At 34.3% G+C, this 26,630-nt stretch overlaps 5 protein-coding genes across 6 annotated transcripts; 2 read left to right on the forward strand and 3 right to left on the reverse strand.

Moving 5' to 3' along the window:
- Positions 1 to 634: 634 nt before the first annotated feature.
- On the forward strand, positions 635 to 2,587 carry LOC108455283 (probable adenylate kinase 7, mitochondrial). The gene is made up of 4 exons (XM_017753866.2): positions 635 to 1,101; positions 1,280 to 1,420; positions 1,545 to 1,703; positions 2,231 to 2,587. Exons 1-4 carry the CDS (start codon positions 736 to 738, stop codon positions 2,381 to 2,383), a joined length of 819 nt encoding a protein of 272 aa, XP_017609355.1. The 5' UTR covers positions 635 to 735; the 3' UTR covers positions 2,384 to 2,587.
- Positions 2,572 to 7,414, reverse strand: LOC108455272 (uncharacterized). Its single transcript, XM_017753856.2, has 9 exons — positions 7,117 to 7,414; positions 5,684 to 6,430; positions 4,649 to 5,523; positions 4,292 to 4,547; positions 3,966 to 4,190; positions 3,648 to 3,821; positions 3,306 to 3,500; positions 3,102 to 3,215; positions 2,572 to 3,009 (listed from the first exon to the last, which is right to left on the reverse strand). The coding sequence occupies exons 2-9, from the start codon at positions 6,386 to 6,388 to the stop codon at positions 2,674 to 2,676; spliced, it is 2,880 nt and encodes a 959-aa protein (XP_017609345.1). The 5' UTR covers positions 6,389 to 6,430; positions 7,117 to 7,414; the 3' UTR covers positions 2,572 to 2,673.
- Positions 7,415 to 9,948: 2,534 nt separating this feature from the next.
- On the reverse strand, positions 9,949 to 14,722 carry LOC108459855 (probable inactive leucine-rich repeat receptor-like protein kinase At3g03770). Of its 2 annotated transcripts, none has more exons than XM_017759259.2 (9): positions 14,327 to 14,722; positions 13,939 to 13,998; positions 12,476 to 13,846; positions 12,243 to 12,376; positions 11,897 to 12,140; positions 11,611 to 11,822; positions 11,492 to 11,517; positions 10,632 to 10,743; positions 9,949 to 10,548 (listed from the first exon to the last, which is right to left on the reverse strand). In XM_017759259.2, the coding sequence occupies exons 3-9, from the start codon at positions 13,803 to 13,805 to the stop codon at positions 10,324 to 10,326; spliced, it is 2,283 nt and encodes a 760-aa protein (XP_017614748.1). In that variant the 5' UTR covers positions 13,806 to 13,846; positions 13,939 to 13,998; positions 14,327 to 14,722; the 3' UTR covers positions 9,949 to 10,323. The 2 variants fall into 2 exon arrangements, with proteins under 2 accessions (XP_017614748.1, XP_017614741.1); XM_017759252.2 differs by having other exon boundaries at positions 14,079 to 14,722.
- A 6,137-nt stretch (positions 14,723 to 20,859) lies between these two features.
- LOC108458893 (receptor-like protein kinase FERONIA) lies at positions 20,860 to 24,015 on the forward strand. Its single transcript, XM_017758290.2, has one exon. It carries the CDS (start codon positions 21,032 to 21,034, stop codon positions 23,702 to 23,704), a length of 2,673 nt encoding a protein of 890 aa, XP_017613779.1. The 5' UTR covers positions 20,860 to 21,031; the 3' UTR covers positions 23,705 to 24,015.
- LOC108458900 (uncharacterized) lies at positions 23,780 to 25,910 on the reverse strand. The gene has a single exon (XM_017758296.2). The coding sequence runs from the start codon at positions 25,863 to 25,865 to the stop codon at positions 24,102 to 24,104; it is 1,764 nt and encodes a 587-aa protein (XP_017613785.1). The 5' UTR covers positions 25,866 to 25,910; the 3' UTR covers positions 23,780 to 24,101.
- Positions 25,911 to 26,630: the final 720 nt, after the last annotated feature.

A 26,630-nucleotide genomic window follows, 5' to 3' on the forward strand; every position in this document is an offset into this window, starting at 1 on the left:
TGGAGCATAGGTACTTAAAATAATTCAATTAGAGAATATAAATTAAATTTATAATTATATATTTAATATATGATTAGTAATTGAATTTACCTAAACGGATTTAACTGTTATTATTTTAGTTAGGACTAAAATTTCAATATCTAAAATTATAGAGATTAAAATTGACTAATTTGAAAACTACATGGATTAATTTGAATTAAGGGATAAATAATGAGAACTAAATTTATTATATATTATATATTGATAATATAAATTTATATAAATGGACTATTTTGCTCTTACAAGTTCAGTTTCTCCACTTTTTTCAGAATAAGGATTAAAATGTAATCCAGGATATAGTCTAAGGGCTATTATGGAAGTTTAACCATTAATTTAGTTGAAAGGCTATATTTGGGGTTTAGACTTTTCGAAGCTCAACTAAATCCACGCGTCACTCTCTAAACCTTTCAACCAACCACTTCGCAAAGCTCCGACAACTTTTGTGATCCAAACAACCAATCATATGTCGACACGGCAACATTTTCACGATTCCACAAATCACAACCACAAGATTTTTTCCGAGTTCCAAATCATCAAATAAGAAGCTGACACCTGTCAATACCACGACCGTAGATTTCTCGTTCAACAGTGGCATTTTTAACTTTTCCCATCACAAGAAAGAAAGATCCTCCCTTTCGTTACTTAAAACCAACATGTTTCCCATTTTCTCTCTCTCCTTAAAACCCTACCGCCACCATGGCAATAGCATGCCTACCAAAACTCCGACTTGCCACCGCCCCAGCCGTCTCCGTTTCCACCTTCCTTAAGCCACTCAGACATGGGCTACGATCATTCGGATCAGCAGCTGCGTTGGAGCTTCCTGACGAGGATGAATACTACGAGTACGAACAAGCTCACCGGGATCGGCGCTCAGCTCAGCCGAAGATTGACGTGGATGGGTCAGCGACAGACAGGGGAGTCCAATGGGTACTTATAGGAGAGCCTGGGGTCAAACGACATGCTTATGCTGAAAGGCTTTCGAAACTTCTAGAAGTTCCACATATTTCAATGGGTACCCTCGTTAGACAAGAGCTTAATCCCCACTCTTCTCTTTACAAACAGGTCTTCCTTTTCTCTTTGTGAATAAGTTTTGATCTTTTCTCAAAGTTGGGTATTTAAATATTATGTTGTTTTTTTGTGGTGTAAAGGTTCCTATATTATGGGAGAAAGTTCTTTTTTTTTATTTTTTTATAATTATTATTTGTTTTTAACTTCGTTTAATATAATCATTTGTGTTTAGATTGCAAATGCTGTGAATGAAGGGAAGCTTGTTCCAGAGGATGTTATTTTTGCTTTATTGTCTAAGAGGCTTGAAGAAGGTTACTATGGTGGTGAAAATGGTTTCATTCTTGATGGGATTCCACGAACCAGGATTCAGGCTGTAAGTCATCTAAGATTTTGATGGCTTTTCTGCATGTTTTATAGGATTCAATTATATGTATATATATATATATAGATAGATAGATAGATAGATGCAAATCAATCTCATGTTTCGTCTCTTTCAGGAGATTCTTGATCAAATTACTGATATTGATCTGGTTGTCAACTTTAAATGTACTGAAGAGTATATGTTGAAGAGCTCAGAAAGTGAGGTTCTTCACATTGGCAGTTCTAAAGATGTAGGAACTTCCTGGAAGAAAAATGTCCATGTATACTCAGAGCAGGTATTGATATCCCTGTTTGATAGAGTTGTGCAGCAACATGTTGGTAAAAGCATCATTTAGATTACATTGTACTACTTTTATTTAAAAACTTGACAAATTAGTTATTATATGTTAGATCAAGGAGTAATTTGGTTTTTTTGCTGAAAATTCATCCATTTTTATTGTTAAAAACTGGTCTGATTGATAGAATATTTTGACAGTTACACATAATCTGTCATGTGTATTTCATTTTGGCGTTACAAGGATCAGTTTTTAATAATAGAAATAGATAAAATTTTTAACAAAGGGACTATTTCGCTCTTTGATCTACCGAATAAAAATTAATTTACTCATTATATAAATAAAAGAGATAAAATACAATTTGACTTCTAATACAAAGGCCTTTTCAATACTTTTACCAACATGTTCGGTACTGGTTGTAAGGATTTCAGCATTTTCTCAACATATATTGGCCTGCCAACATAAAAAGCTTGTGATAAACTATTTGATTCTTTTGCTAACCAAATAATGTTTTTTGATGTACATAGGCCAAGTCAGTGGAGGATTATTACAGTAAGCAAAAGAAGCTTCTCAATTTTCAGGTGTCTGCTGCACCAGCAGATGCATGGCAAGGTCTTTTGGCTGCATTACATCTTCAACATATTAATGCTCTCACTTCTTCACAGAAGCTGACGGCATAAAACCCTCATTAATCCTTTCAAAACTAGTGTTCACCCTTCCCTTCTTTTCCGGCATAGTAGTAAACATGTAACTATGAGTGATAGTCAAGTTTTTTTGAGTGCGGTAAATTTGTCTCTGAAGTTTTGTTTCCCTTTTGTGAGTTGCTATGTAATGCAGTTTGATGATCATTGTCATATATATATAAAAGTAGCTTAATATGCAAAGGATTGCTTTGTCATTTCATTTCCACGTATTATAATACAAACCAAAATTTACTTGCATATATGCTCATGAACATGTAATCGATGGTTTATTCAGAGTTCATCCATACATCTCTTAGGAGTTTATATCTGATAGCCCTTTGGTTACTATTTCCCTTTGATATCCTGTTAGGCTTTGATTGAACAGGGGATGATAAGAAGCCATCAATGAAGATCGATGCTAGGGGTGAATTCAATTCATCGAGCTCATCATCGCTTGTGTGTGATTTTCTAAGAACTGAAGACCCACTTCTTCTCAGTTGAGATTTGCTTACAACTTCTCCAATGATGCTAGCAACGGATGTTGCTGAAGGTGATGAATAAACCGGCAGAGATGCTACACACGGAAAGTTTGTAATTGAGCCTTTCCTAGCTTCAAGAGGATCCTAAATCGAAATAGAGGCAAAAATGGTTAGGTTTGAGTTATATGCACATGGAAGATGTCTAGTCTGAGTGCTTTTAAGATTTTTAGACTAACCTCGGCTTCCAGGGCTTCAAGCACAGCATTTGGAACTGGGTCAGGGCAAAATTCGTCAGGGACAAAAGTGTCGAGAACTTTCTTAATCAATGTTGCAGCAAATGTCGGGCATACCTTTTAAAAATAAGATCAAGTACGGTGAATAAATGCAATGATCATGAACGCCGGAGATTAAACAAAAGGTCTAGAGATAGGATACTGAACCTCTTCCCTGATATGTTTACTTAGAAGCATGTCCTTGGGAAGCATCATGAGATCACTCAAGGCATTAAGGAGATTGAAGGACTTTAATGATGTGATTTGTTGCTCATCATTGTCATCCCGGTCATTCTCATCTCCAACCAAGTCATCATCATCTATACCAAATAGGTCAGTCAACCATCTTGACCAGTTTCCGATCTGACATCCACAAAAATGAATTTCAACAAGAATTGCTTTACTTCAAAGGAGAAAAACCAAGGTACAGTCAACAATGTAACCAAAATCGTTTTGGCTACAGGTGTAATCAAACTTAAAAAGTCACGACTACACATTTGCATTGTTTACCGCATTTTTCAGTTGTGCACCGGCACCAAAACTTGTTTTCCCAGCTGGAATAGGAAGCACCAGAGTATCACTAATAGGGTCAGACACAGGATCAGTAGGGATTTCATCACCAGAATCACGGAGAATGGCATTGAACATTGCCACATCTAATCGTGCCACACATTGCTCCATTATCTAGATATATGATAACAATGAATTATAACAACTTTATGCTCATTTAATGTTAATAGATTCAGAAGCCAACGTAGGCCCATTGCAAAATTGTGTGCCATTTAGTCAGATTTCAAAAGCAAAAGTAAAAAAAGAGAAGTAAATTACCAATTTAGACAGCAAACATAAGCAGCCACATTCATGCCCCGCAGCTCGAACCGGGCAAAGTCTTTCACAAGCATCCTTGAAAGCTTTCTTCCAATGGTCTAATGAAAAGTTCACTTGGTCTTGATTACTTGAACTAGGTATCGTCCCATAGCTTTTACTTGAGCCAGAGACCTTGCCTTCATAAATTTCCTTTTTACCCGCCGACTGCATATGCGGAGTGAGTGCCTGATATGGAAATACAGAACATAGTTTGGTCAGACAACTATCTGAGACATTCTGTACCATGCCATCATGTAATAGAGGACAAAAAAGAGTTTATGGGTTACCTGCCACCAGACAGACTCGATGATTCGAGAAAAGATCCATGTTTCGACCCTTTCTAAGGCCGAAGTAAAGGCAAGCGGGTTGTCCCAGTCGCTAAAACTTTTATTTTCCTTTCTACCAGGAGAGGATTCTCTCCATTTCAATGGAGGTGATGCCTGTTTCTTCCCCTTCCCAACTCCATTTCTTTCCGTGCGTCCAACAGTACTTTCACTTATAATTGCTCGCAAAACGACACAGTTTGACAACCAGAACATCAACCTGTAGTCATCATGCATATGATCTATAAGTTAAATGAGAAATCATGCATATGATCTATGAGTTAAAAAGAAAGAACAAGTCCACATGCACTCGGAACATACCTTGGAACATCATTTCCACATGCTTTCACAACCAAAGCAAGTCCAGAAACAGCGCTTTTAGCAGCACTCCCTCTCCTTAATTCGGAACCTTCCTTACAAGCATGAAGATACAACCTAGAAAGGCGACGGGCTGGAGCATGCACCTTACTCATGGAGCTTCCATGCTCGGCAACTACTGAGTACAAAGCAGCCTCAGTGGCAGCAGCTTCTCTCAACTCTCCTTCAAGCATCTTTATCTTGTTTTCCAATTGCTGCACTTTGTTGTCCAAAATGACACTTCGAGTATCCTTGGGATATACCTTTGAACCTTTCCTTTCATTGCTCGATTTGCTTCTGGAGCTTCCTGGCCTATGGTGTACATCCACTGCAAAACCAACTTCCTTCAACTCCTCATTAACCACGTCTGATGAAAGTCGAATGGATTTGACATCATTGGCCTTCATTCTTAAAGCATTCTCTTGTGATTGAACACACAATTGTTCATCTTTGGTAAAATACCTCTTGTCTACTGAGTACTGTCCTTCATGTCCATTTTCTTGCCAACCATATCCCGAGTTTGCTTCCAAAGAAAAACCATATGCATCATCAGCAACTGAAGCCTTAGAACCAGAAGTGTTGATTTCGTTGTGCGTCTTTTCACTAGTCAAGGATGATGAAGTAAATTGAAATTTATGGTTAACAATGTTTTCTTGTACAGATGAATTGGAACCATAAGAGTTAAGTGCTGAAGCACGCACATCTACTGATCTTTCAAAATCGGATGATAAGTCCGTTAATGATGAGTTCGCCACATTTGTTCTTTCCAGGTTCAACTTCGAAGCCAGTATATGTTCCCCTTTAACTTCCTTTCCAACAGTTACAGCGACCAATCCATTCTGCAATTCAGTATGAATTACTATATTACCAGGTGTAATTAAACTTATCAAATAAAAACCAAGACACCCCTTTAAGCTGACTAAAGGCCATGTCCCCGAACAATTGCATCATAATCTGAAGGGAAAATATGGGAGATATTGGCAAATAAGTAAGAGTTACCTCTTTATTTTGAGGAAGTGAACTGCCATTAGATTCTAAATTTGATGAAGACACAGTCAGAGATGAGTGTGAGGAAACATCATCATCGGTGAATGAAGCAATCTCAGCTTCCTCGGCATATTCTTCATCCATAAGAGAAGAAACCGACTCGCTACCTTTCTTATCCTGAAATAGTTCCTTTGACAGGCCGCTTCTTGATGAAGAAATGTTCTGACCCTTGGAAATTCGATCAATTTTAATGAGCAACATCGGCTGTGTAGTGTTACTATAACTCCTTTTACTATTCATTGGAACAGTAATCTCTAATGGCTCTTTGATAACACCGTATTCCGCCAAATCCACAATGGCAGTTGCCAACAATTGGATCTTTTCCCTTCGAGGTTCATACAAGTTAAATTCTAAGAAATTCTTATGGAACATGTCAACATCCCTACCTTTAACAGACAAGTCCCGTACTAGATTCACTGGTAACTTAAATGACTCGTTAAACTCAATTTTTCCCTCACCGACAATGGAACCGAGTGTCGGTGAAGTAGTTTTGGTAGACCCTGAGTTACGTTCACTGTTTTCCCATTGAATCAAGACGGAACGAAGTGATCGAAGTGACTGTGAAGGGGGCCAAGGTTTAATCTCCTGAATGTGGATTAGATAATCAACTCGAACTGTAGGTCCTCTCCGGTTTTTTGCATTCAAACCGAGAACCATTGTTGCAGATATACTAGTATTTTATCAATCCAAGTTGAATTCCTATAATGCAGAAAACATTATAATTTTAATAGAGAAAACTTTGCACCAAGAATTAAATGCAAAACTAATCAAATCCGAGCTTATAATCCTAATTTCTAAATCCCATCACATTTTACCACCAAACTCAGCTAAATAAGATTGATTTGTAAACCCCAAAAATAGATTAAAGGCAATTCTTTTCCCTTCAAATTTTCCCGCAGTTTCTCAACAACCAAACATATAAAAGAAACATAAAGTAACAAATGATAGATGCATTGAAAAGTTAAGCCAATGAGGCAGAAATGATTAGCATAGAAATGAAGAAATAATGCCAAAAAAGAGCTTAAAAATCATAGCTACCAATAAGGAAAAAGGATTATTTCTTCAAAAAAAAAAAGGAAAAAGGATTAAAGCAATGAAATTGGCAAAGGAACTTTGAGCTCATTCATGCAATGAACATTAAATAAGTTAAACAAAGCTTTAAAATAAAATAAAACATAACCAAAAACGGGAACTTAAAAGTTCATCAAGTTAAATGGAAACTTTTCTATTCATGAGCATCAGATCCAGTTCAAATAAACAAAATATGGTCCAAAAAATTCAAAACTTTTAGGCTGAGAAAAAAGGGAATTATTACAATGTAGAGGTTAAAAAAAAAAAACAAAGAGGAGAAGAACAAGAAAATGAGAAAAGCAGTCGATTTTCACCTTGGGTACACTGAATGTGGCCAGAAAATTTTCCAGGAAAATTAGAAGAATAAGAAGAAAAAGAGCAGCAAGTGAGGCAATGGGAAAGCTAAAAGCTTGAAACAGTTGGTTTGGGAATGGTTTCCAATTCCATGGTTGAAGAATAATACAAGCTGAGAGATATTTAAGGCCTTTTCTTTGAGGTCCAGTCTTCAGATGGTAGCTGGTTTTTGAGTACACTACTGACCCAAAAACAAAAAGAATATATGAAAATTGAAGAGAAGAATAAAAATAGAAATAATTATTTTCTTACATCGAGAAGGGAACTAGAAAATTCACCAGAAATGAAAACTAGAAAAAAGTTGTGGTAAAAAGTCCTCTCCAGTACTTCTTAATTGATTTCTCTTTCAATTTAGTCCCTGTCTATTTCGAAAAGACTATTAATCATGGTGTTCACTTCTTTCGTCAATTTATCCTATTTTTTATTCAGTATAATAGATTTCAATGCTTAGACATTTTGTCAACTTGTCCTAATTCTAAAAATTTAATAAATTTAATCCTTAATATTTATGCATTTTACCAATTTGGTTCTTATTCTATTTTATTGAATTATTTTTAAAATCTGGAGAAAAATGATAATATTTGTAAACATTAAAGGTTAATTTTGTTGTTATACCAATCAAATGTAGAATAAATTGATAGACAAATATTGTGATTACTTGTTCTTTTGACAAGAACTAAATTGCTCAGTATTGTTAGAGGGATCAATTTGCTTAATATTAAAATTGAAAGGGACAAAAAAATATTTTTACCCAAAATTGCAAGAAGGTTTCTAAAAGGTCAAATTCACAAGTATAGGGACTAATGTCAGAATTTGACCTTTCTAAAACCATAATATCTGATTCTGTCAAAGCCAAAACGGTGTGGTTTTGAAAGGCTTCATCGCGTCCGTTTTCACTTTGATTGTGATGCCATGGCGGAAATGCTTCATCTTAATTAAATATTACGAAGACGTAAGAAGAGATTCTGTCACGCGCTTTACTGGAATGTAAAGGAAACTCTCCGATGCCTTCTGTGTAGGTTTTAGTCACGCTTCGGAATTTCGCGTGGGAGGATTAAAGTGAAACAGGTGTTTCCTTTCGCCGACATGTCACTGTTGTTGTCCACTTTCCTATTAATAACAAACGCAATCTAGGAAAGTGGATCCACGCTTTTTTGGCTTCAATGAAATTATCCTTTTCATAAAACGAAACTTGAACCGAAGAAAATGATCAAATAATAAATAAATTAACAATTTATCTCTACATTTTCAATTTATTAATTTTTAGTTGTAATATTATTTTTATATTTAATTTTTAAAATTAAAGTGAAAAAAATTAAATTCAGAAATATATTAAACTTAAAATAAGAAGAAAATATTCTTAAAAATATATAATATATTAAAAATAATCTATAATTTAATGAGTTGATGTGATGAGTTAATGTATATTAACTTAATGAAAAGACAAAAACACTCAATTAAATCAAATATATAAATAAGAATATTTAAATAATTTAAAATATTATTATTACATGTAACTTCACTTTCATTGACATTTAAAAGAAAATTCTTTTAAAAAAAACCCTAATATTATATGAAAAATAGCAAGTAAACAAGTTACCCAACAAAAAAAAGGGGGTGAAATCAAATTGTAGTTCACAGTTTGTTCCAAGAAAAATGAACTTCAACTCAAAGCAATGGAACAAACAAACACTATCACCAAAGAAAAAAGGGGAGAGTTGAGATGTCAAACTCTATATGTAGAAGATTTGTTCATAACCATAGAGTTGGTGAAGGTTAAAATTTTATGTGATTGGTATTTGAAAATAAATATTCAATCTTTTTTTAATTTTTTTAAAGATCATTATTGTACAGTACTTGTATTGATAATCTAAAAACCCATGTTTTTTTCAGGTAGGGTTTGACCTATATCCTTGTCTTATCTTGTAAGATTCATTACATAACAGCTAGCAACCATAATCAACAAAAAGATTGGCTGTTTTGTATGAATATGACATAGAACTGGGGACATAGATTATGTTATTTCCTACTCTGTGATAAGAACCGGAATAATGTAGTTTGATTTTTAAATATAATATTGTTAGAAGAGAAAATCATAAATTTTAAATATAGTTTATAATATTAATATGAAAAATATTATATATATATTGGGAACTGACTTGCAAATCATAGACTTTTGTATAACTTTTTTCTACTGGGAATGGGAGAGCCCATTGCTTTGCAGGCAAATGGTAGATCTACCAGAAACCAAAAACTTGTGAACTTTTTGCCTGAATTTGAAAGCAATGGGACATTATAATTTTGATGACCTGGTTTGTGGTTCTGATAGGGTATATTTGAAGATCATTCCAAAAATTGACATCCACAGTATTCGATTTGTTATTTCCATTCATTTTTCTTTTAAGTATTCATATTAAATATTTGTATTCAATACATATTTAGACATAACTATTAGTATTCGACATTCCAAAGATATAGAAAAGCTTAAAAAAAAACTGAACATATATTTGACATACATCCGAATCCGTGTAATACAGTTAGGAGTAAAAGTACCGTGAAGGTCATTTTGTTAAGAGTTGGATTACATTTTGCGCCCTCTACTAAATAAATGAGCAAATTAATTCCTATATGATAAATAAAGTGTAAATTGCTCTTTCTATTAAAATTTCATCCATTTCTACGATTAAAAATTAGTCCTTGTACGTTAACATGAGGTACAGATGACATGCCATGTGTAACTATCTAGTTATTCCATCAATCATATCAGTTTTTAATAGTAAAAATGAATGAAGTTTTTAATAGGGACTTCCATGGTACTTTTAACTATAGCTAGGATAGCAAATCAAAATCACATAAAGAGAAATGAATAAAAAGAATAGAACAGACCTTTGAGCTAAGCTAATAATATTGGTTATTGGAAACCAGTATTTGGAGCCCATTTATGGCCTCACAGCAACTTTCTTGCAACAAAAATGTATGCAAAGACATATATATATTTTACCAAAATTTGCCATTTATAAGGTCTAAAATATGACATTTTCAGCTTTACATCTCTAGCTCTAACTCATTTTATATAGGAAAGCACCTTCCAAGAGCTTTATCTGAGCAGTATCAGCAGGTTTCTCCGAAAACGAAACATCCGGTGTGTACCAACCATATACAATTGACTACGATGTAGAATCGGATTTCTGATCGGCATCGGCTGCAGCCTGAACTTGAGCTGCATACTGTAAGTTCCAAAGAACATCCTCAAACGATGGCCGAGACGATGGTTCGGGACATATGCATTTGCCAGTAATTGATACTACGATGGATAACGACTCCTGTGAGCAAGTGGTCAACACCGTCGGATCCACAATTCTCTTTCGGCCATCCTGGCTGCCGAAAGATACCTGTAATGTGTGATACAAGATCTTATAAGTCATTAATGATCAGATTCTTGACACATTTTGATTGCATTTTAACAATGGCTTACCATTTCATTTAAAAGAAATGTTTCTCCTTTTCCACTCACAATAGGCCCAACAAGTGACTCAAGTAATATAAATCCAAAATTGTAAACATCATCCTCTAATGTTTTCCTTTGGCTGCAATATACAATGAAAGGTAGTTGATTATATAGACAACAAATTGCAAATCTAGTCTCAAATATGATGATCCTTAGATACAGCTTTGTTCATTGAGATACAACCATGTCAACTGCTGAGGCAAGGGGGTAAAAGTCTCATAGATGCCCCTATATTAGGAGTCAGATTGCATTTGGCTCCTACTACTCAAAAAATAGGAAAATTAATCCCTATACGTTAGTTCAAAGAGGTCTTTATATGTTAACATAAAGTACACATGGCATGAAATTTTTAACAAAAGGACTGGTTTGCTCTTTGATCTAATGTACAAGGACTACTTTATTCATTTTTTGAATAGAGGGGATAAAATGCAATCTGACTCCTAATTCAATGGTGTCTATAGTACTTTTGTTGAGGCAAGGGTGCTCCAGCAATTACCATGGTGCAAAAGTGGGAGAAGCAGAAGCCTATGTTCCTTTGACTTTTCATTTTTTTCGAGTGTTAGTGTCCGACACTTTTGAATATCAAGGACTCTCTATATACATGAAAGACTTCGAAAAAAAATTAAACATACACATGTTAGACAAGTACCTATATCCGGCACTCATACCCGAATCCTAGACAGAAGCAACTGCTCATGCAATGAGAATAGATTACCAAATGGTCTTCCATCTACCATAATTTCTACTAACGATACGTGTCCATTATCTTATATATGAAGATGCATTATGATGGTATCTTTTGCAAGTAACAAGTTAAATATAGATACCTAGACTTTAAGCTCTCTCGCTTTGCCTGCAGAAAAATATAATGTTTCAGAATAACCACTTAGGACCAATGATATCTTTTGCAAGTAACAAGTTAAACATAAATAGCTAGAAAACCTGCCTCTAGTTTTTCATTTTCTTCCATGATGATAAACATCCCATAGTCACTCAGCTTTGCTAATCGATGCTCGTCCAGCAGTATATTGTTCGTCTTCAACCGGTTATTATAAACTCCGGGAATAACCCCAGTATGTAGAAAATGTACAGCCTTGGCTACATCGATTAGAATCGCTAATCTATCTGACCACTTAAGAACCTTCTCTGGACAAGTTTCTGCACCATTTTTCCATATTATGATACTCAGAATCCAGCAGATATAATATTCAACGTTCAAACACAACATTTACCTGACAAATGCATACGATAGTTCCCGTTAGGCACATAGTCATATACGAGGAAGACTTTGCTTGCGCTGGAATCATCTTGTACGCCACCAGCAATGCAGTGACCTAAAAGGCCTACTAAATGTGGATGATGAAGCTTCGACAAGAAATCAAGCCTAACTTTAAGATTTTGAATTGAATATTTCTTCTGTAAAGTCAATGATCGAATGGCAACATAGGTTCCATTCTCCAATCTTCCTTTGTAGAGCTGAAAAATAGAAACAGATGAAGTTAGATAGGCCATTGATGATACCATATGCAAATATCAGAACCAAGTACATAATTTCCAACCCTGTTTTATTGAGGATACCTTTCCAGTAAAGCCTTCACCCATGAACATTGATGAATCAAAGTTATTTGTAGCTTCTTCCAACTCTTCCATGGAAAACAGTCTACATATTGGAGCACCTTGTGTCCCAAGTCTAGCAACTTCAGAAATGAATCCTAAACATCAAGTAATCAATGATTAGAGATTAGCATCAATGGTTACTCAAATTTCCCTTTGAAACACTATAAAACCGGGTTAGAATAGCATTTTCTTACTAGCATTTGCAAGAACTTCGGATGAAACCCCGGTTGTTGGATTGTCTTGAACAACCTTTTGCAGTATATGAGTTTCAAATGTCCGTCTTCGTCGGCATCTTTGAAACAGAATAAGAATCCCAAATGCCAAAAGCATCAAAAGTAGAACAGATACTACAATAATAGCAACTAATACAGCTATCTTTCTTCCACTTCTCCTTGTGTTTGCTTCTTTACAATAAAGACCTTGTTGCTGTTGTTGGCCATCAGTTGACAAACAGTTCCCACCATATTTTACTACTCTCTTATCTGATTTATTGTCTAAGCAAGAAGGAAGATCACCAACCAACTTGTTATTAGAAATATCGACAAATCCAAGTTTGCTACCACATGTTAGATGCTCTGGAAGTGAACCACTCAGCACATTTGATGCCAAATTCAAGTAACTGATGCTTGGCAAATCAAACAAAGCAGAGGGTGGTGCTCCACTCAGTTGATTGAAAGACAAGTCCAGGTGTTGAAGATGACTCAATACACCAAATTGTGCTGGAATTTCACCGGAAAATAAGTTCTTAGCTAGAAGAGCTGTGACCAATCCTTGGGGCATGACAGGCAGTTCGGAATCAAACCGATTCTCTCTTACATCCAGCACACGCAAGCGAGTTAAGGAACTCAAATCAGGCAACTTACCCGAAAGCTTATTGTGGCACATTGCAACATCTTTTAGGCTCGAAATTCGACATATGGAGGAAGGAAACTGACCCTTCAACCTATTGCCTCTAAAGCTTAGAACACTAAGGTTTGACAAGGAATCTAGTGTATTAGGAATAGTATCATTGAAGTAATTACCATCCAATGTTATAGTTTGAAGCTTAACCATTCTAGATATCTGAGGTGGGATTGAACCAAACATGAAATTGGAGCTTAAATCCAAAAATTCAAGGGAATATAGCCTATGAATCTTATCAGGAAGTGGTCCCCAAATTCCAAGAGACACTAAACTAAGCACCTTCAAACTGGTTAACCTTGTCAACGTGGTAACTAATGAATCAATGGAGAAAGTCTTAGACAATGTTTTACTAGGAATTGCATATCCATTGAAGTCACTAACATTTGCGACCTTATCTCCCCTAATCTTAAACTCAGTGACAAAATTATCCTGGCAAGATATAGTCAAATTAGACATTGCAGACAAGTTACAGAGATCCCCATTGTAATTATCCAGAATTTGTAGCTGTGAAGGGTACTCTAAATGCTTCCTTATTTGCAGCAAAAGTTGAGTTTGGTAAGTTTGTAATCCATGGCAACTCCATGAAAACAATACTAGAAGAAACAAGTAGAAGAATCCCATTCAGGAAGCTCGTGATGCAACAAACTCCAGATGTAAAAGCCCTAGAATTATAAGCAAAAAAAAAAAGTTAAAATTCAGAAGAAAATGAAACATACCTAGCAATAGGGAAGCTTTCATAAGCAATGTCTTTTACCTGAAGGTTGAATCTTTATTTGCAAAAACCCAAGCGCAGAAATTTCAGTGGTGTTGAGGACTGCAAATTCAAGAGCACACTTAAAAGCATAGAAAGGCTTGTTGGAGATAAAAAAAAAAAAAGAAAAAGAAAATTCTTACTTGGGAAGAATCAAAGACGGTGTTATTTCCCAAGAAAAGTTCAACACTTTAACTAACTTTCAGTCAAAAAAGAAAGAAACCCAAAGCAGAGAAACACAAGAGAGCATTAACAAACAAGCAAGTTTCATGATCCAATGAAAATGTCTTTTATCACTCTCTCTCTCTCTCTCTCTCTCTCTTGCTACTCTCTAGGAAATGAACAACCACCCAGAAACCAAGACAAGGTAAAAAAGAAAAAAAAATTGTACCTTGAAGCATTAATAATAGAAAATTGCAAGGGTTAATTTGAACATGGTCTGGTTGAGTTTTTGTAATTGGAAGTAATAATATTGAAGCGAGATATTGAGGAGAAGTGTACTAAGGCACTGCACCTGCCTGCAGTTTTGGCTGCAAAATGCAAATGGAAGGTGGGTAGTTGAAAAGGAAGAAACATTCAAAAGGTAACCGATAAGGCAATTAAAAGGGAGGTGCATTAATGGAGGAAGGCCTTTATTTTTTCTTGAGAGAAAGAGACAAAGCAAAGTGAAGACTGCAGAGAGAGAAAGATGATTGCCTAAGAAATGCAGAAATGGAGAGAGACTACTATAACTAATATATTTTTAACTGTTGGGAATCATCCAAAATGACCTTGGAGTTTTCTGATATTTGTAACAATGGCATCACATGGGTGTTTTTTTTTTTTTCCAATTCATATTTAAATTTTATTCTTATCCTATATTCAAATACGAATATAAAAATGTATTACATATAAATTTTTAATATATTTTATGTTTATTTGAATGAAGAAGATAATCTTGAGTCAAGTAATATAATATTATCAACCCTGTTAAGATTCGATAATATAATGTAATTTTGCATTATCACCTAGTTCTTAATTAATCTCACATTCCTTTGTGTAATGATAGAACATCAACTGTCATCATAAGCTAATCATCTGCAGTTGAATTATCTCTATAATTGATTAACATATATATGTATATATGGCAAAAAGATAAAAAGCACTTTCAATGTCATTTCTCAAAAGAAAAAGGGTTACTGGAAATAAATAAATAGGCATTATCATTGGAAATTGGATTTACTGCTAAAAAAGCTTTGCACTCACTCTATTAATCCTGGGAGGTACAGCCTGTTTTGAAGGCAAGACCCACGTTGTTACACAATTTTTCCCATCATCAACTTCAACACCTTGAACCCCACGCGCTTTTGCCCATCTTTTACACCACCAAATGACAAATTTTACTCCATAAAATTATAGTAGAAATTCTTATATTACTTTAAAAATAAATTAATTAATTTTTATAAGTTAAAATAAAAAGTAAATTAAATTTTTTCATTAAAATTATATTTATTTTTATTATCAAAACTTAATATAATTAATAGAATAATAAAATAATTACATGTAATATGCCTTCGTGATCACACGACTTCAAAGGTGAAGCATAAAGTGGAGTGGTTTCTTGATAGTGGAAAAAGGGCGGACAAAGAGGCATGTTGGCTGAGGGAGCAGACCAAACTAGCTGGCTTGGTTTGGTTTGGAATCTTCATATTTGGACATGGCATCTCACTCAGTGTAAGCTTCATTGCAGATATCATCATCATTGGTTATTGATATATGTTAAAGTTGATTGGTATAAAAGGTTGTGTCTATTTCAAGTCTGATTCTTTATATTTTTCAAGAATTTAATTATTTTTCTTTTATTTTTAATAACTTTTATAATCATATGTATCATTTATTTTACAATATAAGAATAATCAAATTAGGGTGAGATGGTATGAATCGTTTCAATAACGATGACTTCAAGATTCAAATTTCATTCAAATGCTTAACTTCTTCCAATCACTTATAAAATATAAATCTAATTGTTAATATCATTAAAATTCTTCTATCAACAAGTTTTAAGTGGAGTGGTAAAGCATATTGCATTCTTGAGGGAAGACATAAGTTCAAATCTTGAAGATGATATTGTTCGGGAAGGCGGTCATAAAATTCAAATATGAATTACAAAACAGATATGAACGATACTAACTAGTGATTTTAACGAATATTATTTTTTTATTACATGGTTATTAAGTGAGATGGTGGCTTTAAAGAAATTTTTTGTTATATGATTATCAAGTGAGTATTTTTTATTTCAAAATGATGAATAAAATAAAATAAAATAATTAATAATTGAATCTAATTTTTTAAATTTAAAATCAATAATTTATATTAAAAATTCTGAAATATAATTTTTAAAAATAAGAAATTTTCATTTCTCTTTGACCTATTCTAATTTGCTCAGTCTTTTGAAAAAGAATTGTTGATAAGAGTTTAAAGATGGGGCAGCTTTATCTTATAATATAATGTTCAGATTTTCATTGGACCCAATGATGAATTTGACTACGAGATACTGTAATTACATTAAGATTTGTCAGAAAAGGACAAACATGTTTAACACCTAACCTATTGAAATTATATATATTAAAATAATTATCATGTCCGAGATTTTTATTTTATTTCACTAAACAGGAATATAAGCCCATGAACTTTGATAAAAAAAATTAAAATGGTTTTTATTTTTTTTATTTTTATGTTTTACTTTTATTTAATATTTTTATAAATTTTAATATGGTTTTTACAAATTTATAAAAAAATTTAAAAATATTTTTTAATTTAAAAATTTAAATTTTAAATGAATGAACCTAGACAAATTATTGTCCAGGTTCATTCTAGGAAAAAAGTAAAAAAAATATTTCTTTTATTTTTTGAAAAATTGTTTTAAAATTTTATGTTAATATAGCATTGTCATGTCAGCAATTGCCATTGATATGAAGCACCACGTCAATGACTTTTGCTAACATAGAGCACCATGTCAACATTGTTAATGACCACATCAATGTTGTAATGATCAAAAATGGAAATTGTTTGTCAAAGGACTTAATTGATGCAAATTGAGAGTTTGAAGGCTTAATTAAATGTGTTTTTTTGCGGAGGGGCTTACTTGATTTTTTCGCCAAGTTCAGGGACTTATATGTCCCTTTAGCCTTTTTATTTTATTTGAAATTTACAATAATCGATAGCCTTTTGATTAAATTCATATTTTCAAAGTTAATTTATTCATGAACTCGAAACCTTAATTGAAAAACATCAAACTTTTATTTACAAAACCCAACATATTATAGTTCACATGTTCCAGGTAAGCCATGTTTTAGCATGGTGTAAGTACAACTTTTCAGAAGGATGATTGGCATGTTAATTTTCTTACATAATTATTATAGCTTTGTCCTTCAGAGACTACCCTATGGGCACATCTCTTAGATTTACTCCTCACGAGAGCTCTACTTATAGTTATTAACAATATATTTATTCACCTAAAATGACAATCTATTTGATCACTTATCTTTGATCTACTAATAGAATCATGATAATTATAACTGTGGTATAAAAACCCTCATCTCTAACTAAAAAGGGGATCTTTCCAACTCTCTTTCCCTATCTTCTCCTCCAATATTCGTCTCACCCAACCTCAATACCACCTTTGCCTGAACACCCCTATGATGGCTCTCCACTTTGTATCTAATGAGATGAACCGTCCAACATCATCGTTATCTTCACCTTGCCGGATCCAAACATCAACAATAATAAATGATTAATAGAAAAAAAAAACAGTAAATCAGTAACCAATGAATGGAATGTGAGATTGAATAATGTTTAATCCCATGAGGAACAGACAAAGGGAGTCAATGATTAGAAAAGTGGGCTCTTATTTTTAGGCCAAAAGACAGGTTAAGCAAAGGAGGATTAAATGACATAACAAGTGTTCAAATCAAATGGGACAAAGATGTAAAAGGGGCCACCACTAAATTTGAGACAAAAATACTTTGCCTAAATCTATCACCACCTACTTCCATATTTAAATTTAAGTACAAGTATGGAAAACTTAGTGAGGGCTAAATTTATAATCTATAATTTGTAATATATATAATTATTTTTATTTTCATCATATTATTAAATTAATATTACTAATAAATAAAAATATTAAATAATTAAAGTTAAAAATTTTTGATAAACTTCAAGGTCCTTTTATGAAGTTATTCCATTTCTAATTATGGGAAACTTAATCCTACATGGAGGCTCCTGGGCCTTGGCACAGGCTGATTCGTTTTCAAAAAACGACTCCCACCTTCGTGGTTCAAATATGCTATAAGTCCCTTTACTTTTGTTGGTTTAAAGTTTTCGTCCTTTCGTCCAATTTTTGTTAACATTATTTTGATGATAAATAAACTATGTCAAATAACTTTTTAGTCCTCTTGTATTTACAGTTATTTTCAATTTGGTCCATTCTCTTTAAAACTACATAAAAGTTCTAAAAGAAAATTTTAAAAATTTTTTTCAATAAAATCCTGAAAATAAAAAATTACAATTTTTAAATAATATTTTAGAAATAAAATCGTTTTAGAAAATTTCAAAATTCTAAAATATAGAAAAATTCTAAAATTTTACAATTTATATTTGAGATTCATGGTTGCCCCTCCCAACAATGTTGTCTTAAATATTAGAACTTGTATTCTTTTTTTTTAAGAGCGTAACATGTCTTAAAATTGCAATCAACATTTGTTGAAGAAACCAATGAATCTTTAATTGAAATGACAAAATTGAGGATTTTGGGAATCTTGATATCTTAAAGTTCAATTTCTATCATGTGTGTTTTGTTTTTTAAGATTTACTTTGTGTTTAAGGTTCTTTTAATAAATTTTGTATAAAATGTTTAATCATGCTTTAGTCCTTAAAGGATAGCATTTTTCTCACTTTGGTCATTAAAGTTTTTTTTTTTTGGTCCATTTTAATCCTTAACGTTATCAGACGGTCTTTAGTGCAGCTATTTAGGTCTAAAAAAACCGATTAAGATATGCATTCAATCATGAATTGCCCTGCATTAGACAATTGTGTCATCATTTGAAAAATTAAAAAATATTTTAAAATTTTAAATGTTGTAAAAATTATAAATATTGTAAAAAGAAATTGCAAAAAATAATTAAAAAGAATACAAATTATTAAAGTATTATAAAAATAAATAAAGAGATATTAAAAAAATTATAAAAATTGAGCCCCTCAGTGTTAGCTACTTTCAGGTTAAAGTTCACTATAAGTCCCTGTAACATATTATAAAGAGCCCCTCTATTATTGAAAGGAACATTTCAATCTTTATGCATTTGAAAAGCTAGCATTTTAGTATTTGCACATTAATTTTGACAATAATGAAATTGTATTGTTTAAACGTGAATGACGTGACATTAAATTAAATATTAAATAAAATTAAAAATTAAATAACAATTTTGAAGAACGAATAAATCTAAGAAATTGATTTTACTTTTATCCCAAATTGTTCTCAATTCTATTTTTTACATATTTATTGTTTTAAATTATTTGTAATTTGGTCCACGTTAATCATAATTAAGCCACATTATTCCATTTGTTTGTAAATTTTTTGATTTGATTTAATGTCACACTAGTTATGTTAACTGAACTAAACTGACCAACCCCCAACCGAATACTTATATATTATAATATTGTTTATTAAGTTATGTTTTTTGATTTTTAGTTAAAACAAGTATAAAACATATAAAAAATTAACCGAATTAACCGACCGATTAATTTACACTTCTAAAAATTTAACCAAACCGACTAACCCCGATTGAATACTTATATATCATAATATTATTTATTAAGTTCAGTTAATTCGATTAACTGTCGGATTTTAAACCGAATTAACTGTTAATCAAACTTTTAAAAAATTATTAATTGACTCCCGATCGAATTAATTCGATTTACCGACTAACTAACCAAATTCAATCGATTAACCGAATTAATTTAATTTTACCCAAAATTTACGCGCCACCGTACTATAAATTGCGTATGTGTAGGGAGCACTTGAGAATTGAGATTACTTGTGGTCGTGTGAAAGAGAAAAGAGAGAAAGACTAATGCTAGTGTTGTAGAATACAGAGAGACAAGACAACTTGTGTGGAATATCCATCATGACATCAACCATCCCACTTCCATCAGATCCTGTTCTTATTGCTAATTGCGCTAACTATCCATCATAAACAATCCCACTTTCATCACACCTTATTGATTGGGTTAATGTATTATTTGCCTTCCAAAGTTGCACTCAATTACTATTTTAGTACCTAGTTTTTTTTTTATCAAATTGGCACTTGAAGTTTCAATTTTTATTAATTTATCCTAGCTGTTAACAACATTAAAAAAAGATGACGTGGACCTAATGCCTATTTTCCTGAAATAAAACAAAAAATGGAAATTTTATGTATTTTTAAAAATAAAATTTATATTTTTAATTTCTGGATATTTTATATAACTTTCCATATTTTTTTTGCATTTTTATATTTTATGTATTTTAAAAAATAAAAATAAATATTTTTAATTTCTGGGATTTTTATATAATTCTTATTTTAAAATTTTTTAGAATTCTTTGCATTTTTCCTATTTTTGAATTAATTTCAGGGCAATAGGAATTGGGTGGCGTGGCGCACTGAGAGCACGCCACATCATTAACGAATGGGTTAACTGATAAAAAAAATTCTTTAAGTACCAACATGAAAATTTGGTGTAACATTGGGGGGCAAGTATTATATTAACCCTATCCTATTAGCTGGTTTAAGTGAACATGGAAATTAAGTGGAATATCCATCATAAACAATCCCACTTTGTTTTCAAGAGTTGGTGGGAATTATGTTGCAGCTATTTAAAGTCTGACATTAAGCAATGTTCGTCAAATTTATGGTGATATATAGCCATGGAAATTAAGTGGAATATCCATCATAAACAATCCCACTTTCATCATGCTCTCTTTTCACGAGTTTGTGGGAATTATGTTTTGTATAAGCCCACTGGTTTTTAACACATTCACAGACTTGCTCTCTTCATTTTGTAGTCTCTCTCTTTCTCTACTATGAAGTGTTCAACCATCCAAAACCTACTTTATCTTTTCCTCATACTCGATATTTCAACCACCGTCAACGTTGCCGGTGACTCACCTCCTCCTTTCACCCCTACAGAGAACATCACAATTGACTGTGGTTCTCCTAATGACAACATTGGTCTAGGTGGCCGGGTTTGGACTGGAGATAGTATGCCAAAGTTGTCCCTTGTAGAATCAAAAAACAATAAATCAGTGTCTTCGAAAGCATTCCAGCAACCCCCTTCTAGTCTTGGTCAAGTCCCCTTCGCCACAGCTCGGGCTTCCAACTCTGAATTCACCTACGTAATTCCCCTTACATCCGGCCAAAAGTTTATTCGCTTGTATTTCTTTCCAACTTCATATCCAAGCTTTGACCCTTCCAAAGCTCTCTTTTCCGTTAAAGCTGGTGATATTACCCTTCTCAAGAATTTCAGTGCTACTCTTCATGCTCAAGGTGAAGAAACGCTTATCAAAGAGTTCTGTGTTAACCTTGAAGGAGGTCAGGGGTTAAACTTAACGTTTATTCCAAGTCCAGACATTTCGGATTCATATGCTTTCGTAAACGGGATTGAAATTGTTTCCATGCCGAATGATCTTTATTATCGACCAGCTAATGATGAAGGGGTCAAGTTTATAGGCCAGAGCCAGGGAAGCTTATACACCGTGGGAAACAACACTGCCCTTGAGTTGATGAATCGAATCAACGTAGGTGGGAAGCAAATCTCTCCCGAAGACGACACTGGCATGTACCGATTTTGGTCAGCCGATGATGATTATCGGACAGAAGCTGCAGGAGGTGCTCTTTCTGTTAATTTCAGCATCAATCTTAACTACAGTGATGATAAGCCATCGTTTTCTGCACCGGATGTTGTCTATACAACAGCTTGGACAATGGGGACGAATTCTACTTTAAATGAACATTACAACTTGACTTGGGAGTTCCCTGTTGATTCAGGGTTTAATTATTTTGTTAGGTTACATTTTTGTGAGTTCCAGATTGAGATAACACAACCAGGTGACAGAGTTTTTGAGATCTTCATAGCCAATATAACAGCAGAAACTGACTTGGATGTTATAAGCCGGAGTGGTGGAAAAGGAGTCCCAACATATAACGATTATGTAGTTGGGATGGGACTGAAAGGAAATGAAAAGAAACAAAATCTCTCCATTGCCTTGCACCCTGCCCCAAGGTGGAAAACCCGTTTTTCAGATGCAATCCTCAACGGGGTTGAAATCTTCAAATTAAGCAACAACGGCAATCTAGGTGGGCTTAACCCTGACCCTGACCCTGAGCCAACAACTCCTATAACTGTTCCACAATCGAGTCAACATGGGAAGCATGAGAAGAAGAAAGCAACAATTATTGGTGGTGGTTTTGGAATATCTGGATTTGTTCTACTATCCCTCTTATGTTTCTTCATTATCAAGCGCAGGATGAGAGTCAAAGATGTAACCTCTAGTTATGGAGGCTCGGCATCCGGAGGCCAATTTTCCAACAGCAACAAGTCCATCAAGTCTAACAATAGCTCATACCTACCATCTGATATTTGTCGCCTGTTTCCAATAGCTGAGATCAAAGCGGCCACCAACAATTTCGATACTATGTTCATAATTGGCGTTGGAGGGTTCGGCAGTGTATACAAAGGATTCATCAATGGTGGTGCAACCCCGGTGGCAATCAAAAGGTTAGATCCCGAGTCCCGACAAGGGGCCCTTGAGTTCAGGACAGAGATTGAGATGCTTTCCCAACTCCGTTACCTCCACTTAGTCTCTTTAATTGGGTATTGCAATGATGATAATGAGATGATCCTTGTATATGATTTCATGGCTCATGGTACCCTCCGTGATCATCTTTACAACACTGAAAACCCTCATCTTCCATGGAAACAACGACTAGAGATTTGCATCGGTGCAGCTCGTGGATTGCAATACCTCCATAGTGGGGCAAATCATATAATAATTCACCGTGATGTTAAGACCACCAACATTTTGTTGGATGAAAAATGGGTGGCTAAAGTTTCGGATTTTGGATTGTCCAAAGTTGGGCCAACCAACATGTCTAAAGCCTATGTTAGCACACTGGTGAAAGGCAGTTTTGGGTATTTGGATCCGGAGTATTACCGTCGACAACAGTTGACTGAAAAATCCGATGTATATTCGTTTGGGGTTGTGTTATGTGAAGTTTTATGTGCTAAACCACCAATCAATCGGTTAGCAGAAAAAAGACAAGTGAGTTTAGCAATGTGGGCTCAAGAATGCTATCGAAATGGAACCCTTTATCAAATCATTGATCCATTTTTGAAAGGTATGGTTGCACCAGAGTGTTTGAAGAAATATGCTGAGGTTGCAATAAGTTGCTTGCATGATGAGGGAATCAAACGGCCATCGATGAACGATGTGGTGTGGGGCCTTGAGTTCGCACTGCAGTTGCAGGAAAGTGCTGAGGAGGAAATAAAATTTGGAGGAGATGGGATTGAAATACATGCAGGGGATGGTGATGATGCCCCAAGATTTCACGTCTTCGAGTGTGCAGATGTAAGCGGTGAAGGGTTTAGTAGGTTTAGCGTCGCACCGACTGATGAAAATATTTCAGCTACCAGATATTCTGAAGTTTTAATTTCTGGGGCGGTCTTCTCTGAGCTTAAGAATCCTCAAGGACGATAGGAATAACTGTTGGAAAATCATGATGCTTAAAATAGAAGAACTAATTAATAGAGGAGCATAGAATAACTCCATCTCTTTATAAATTTGAAAGTTCAAATTGTCATTCTTCCAAATATCTTCTATATCATAAGAAACACAAGACAAATCAGTGCCAAAAAGCATGTCCATTTCACTAGAAGCATCAACATGAAATTCTACATTGTAAAATTAACACAAGATAGAATAAACCTGTGCAAACATTAAGCTCATGACTCCCTCCAACTCTGATCAAAATTGTTCTACTTCTACAACATACATTAACTACACCTCTACAAATAGCTTAACAGTTGTGAAATGCAAGCTTGGAAAAGCAATAGACATATTTATCATGTATGTCTCTGGTCATCTACATTGCATTCTAATCTTTCCTACCAATCTCACCTTCCAATATGGCATGCCTTGTCAATACAATCTCTTTCACAAGATTCCTATATGTAAATGGTCGAACAGCTGCTCGCAAAAACAGCTCGGGTGGGATCTTACTCTTCTTAATCCTCTTATTCCATCGACCGATCCCTGCCCGTTTCCACTCTTCTGGTCTCACTTTTGCTCTTTTACCTCTTAGTTCAGTTTCATCTCCATCTTCCATAATCCTTTCCTTTCTGTCAGCTAGCATTGCTAATTGTTTGTTGTAGAGCTCTGTAGTTACCTCAACACTTCGTTTCACAATCTTTTCCATCCTATCGGAGCTACTCAATGCCTTTTGAAACTCTTCCTCCCAATACTTTTCATCCTCTTCTTCATCCGATTCTTCTTCTTTGGTCCATAATTCTTCATCTCCCTTATCTTCAATGTCCAAAACTACATCATCTTGATCCTCTGCTTCCTCTCCATCATCATCGTCGTCGTCATCATCACGACCACCATAATCATCCTCAATCCAATCTGTCAACTGCATCTCACCCGACTCTCGATGTCTACCAACATCCTCATCATCATCTGGGGCATCACAACCGAGTTCCATCTCCTCCAACTTAGCCTTCCATTCCTTTGTATAAGGATGCAAAAGAGGCAAAGGATGATTCCCTAATAAAAACCCCAAACACCTAGACTTCCCTTCTTCACTCAACTTTTCAAACCCTTTCACCACATCATCCACAAAAGCCTTTTGATTCACCTTCACAATCTTACATAATCCTTCAAAATAACTACACATTTCCACACTCCCATCCTCTTTTTTAACCTCAAACAAAAAATCCCTTTCTGTTTTCGGATCGAGAAACGGTATCAATGCATTAAAGAACTCATCTTGACCCTCGAATCTACACTGATACACAGGCTTCTTAACATAAATGATATCTGGTCTCATCCAAGCTGCACATTGTGTAATCAACGACCTAGCTTTGTTTCCTAATCTTCCCATCAAACTCCATTTATCTAACCTCTCAGTTTTCTTAGCTTCAAGGACTACTTCACTAACCAAAGTCCATTGTTCCCAAGGCAATTCACTGATCCTCCATTTTGGGTGCCTAACAAATACCCAGAAATACCTAAAACCAACATTTCTATCCATCATTTCCAGTCTTTTACCAAACTCTGAAGCCATCTCGAACTGTTCTATCTTCTCCCATTCTTCATGGTTCTTCACTTCCCCTATCATTGTGACCCTTTCATCCGAGAACCGCCCTCGAATTGGTTCCCCAACAACAACCCCACGCCATGAATAGGGACCAAATTCACCATACTTGTACCAATCAAAAGGGTGTTTCAAATTCGGGTCGTCTTTTTCCATGAACCGGACCATCCGGTCATAACCGAGCCCGATTGCTTCCAACTCTTCTTCCGTGAAGTTATCGGCATGGATACTTTTTCCCGGGTTTTTCAACCGATAGAAGAGTGATTCGGCTCGCTTCTTCTGTTTCCGACGCGCGTTTTGCCTCGCCACGCGCCTTATCTCTGAATTTCCTTCGAGTCGACTCGAAGATTGGTCCCCCTGTTTCTTCTTGCTCCGGCCGGCAAATGCACGGATGTCTCGATGGTGAACGGAAAGAATGGGAGGATATTGGCACGAAAATGGGCGGTTCTGGTGGGGAAATGAAGCGAAGAGGCAAGGTTTAGGTGAAGGGAAGAGAAGGAAGGAAGGGTTTATGATTTTAGAGAAGGAGAGATTCTGAGGCTGCATTTTGTGCTGCGAAAGTCAAAAGACAAATTTCGGATTTATTTTCACCTAATTAAAACCCCCAAAACGCTGCGTTTTAGGGAGAGAAATTCAGTTCTATTAGATGGTTTTAAGGCCCATTTAGCTTTTTCTTTATCGGCCCGATAACAAATGAAAGCCCAATTTCTTTTTATTAAAAAATATATAAATTGATATTTAAACTGTATTCATTTTCTCATCTTCGTATTTAAACTTTTCTTTTGGCTACAAGTGATACTTAAATTATTATTTTTTTTCAAGTTGGTACCTCCTTTAATTAAACTGCCAGTCTATTTTAAAGAGGCTTAACCCACAAATTAGTACCTAAACTATGTTTTTTTTCATTTTGGTACCTAAAATTTTTTTTATCACAAGTGGTGTTTAAGCTATTATTTTTCAAGTCAGTATCTTTTTTAGTTCAATAGTTAGTTAAACCATTAAGTATATTTTAAAAAATAACTAATTAAAAATTGTCATGTGACAAAAAAGACAAAAAAATATTATTTTCTCTTATATATATTTTCTTTTTTTCTTTCTTCAAAACTAAACTGATAGTTGAACCAATCAAGCTACCAATTTCGGATTTGATTAGTTTTTTTGGCTTGATAAAATAAATTATTAAAAATATTCATAATTTTTTGGTCCAATTGGTTGTTTAGCTTGGTTCAATTGATCTGTATCAATTTGCAAGTCCATTGGTTCAACTTTTATCTTTAGACCAGTACCTTGATCGATTCTCGGTCTAGTTCT

This window comes from Gossypium arboreum, chromosome 7 (genome assembly GCF_025698485.1).
Source record: "Gossypium arboreum isolate Shixiya-1 chromosome 7, ASM2569848v2, whole genome shotgun sequence".
Taxonomy (NCBI): domain Eukaryota; kingdom Viridiplantae; phylum Streptophyta; class Magnoliopsida; order Malvales; family Malvaceae; genus Gossypium; species Gossypium arboreum.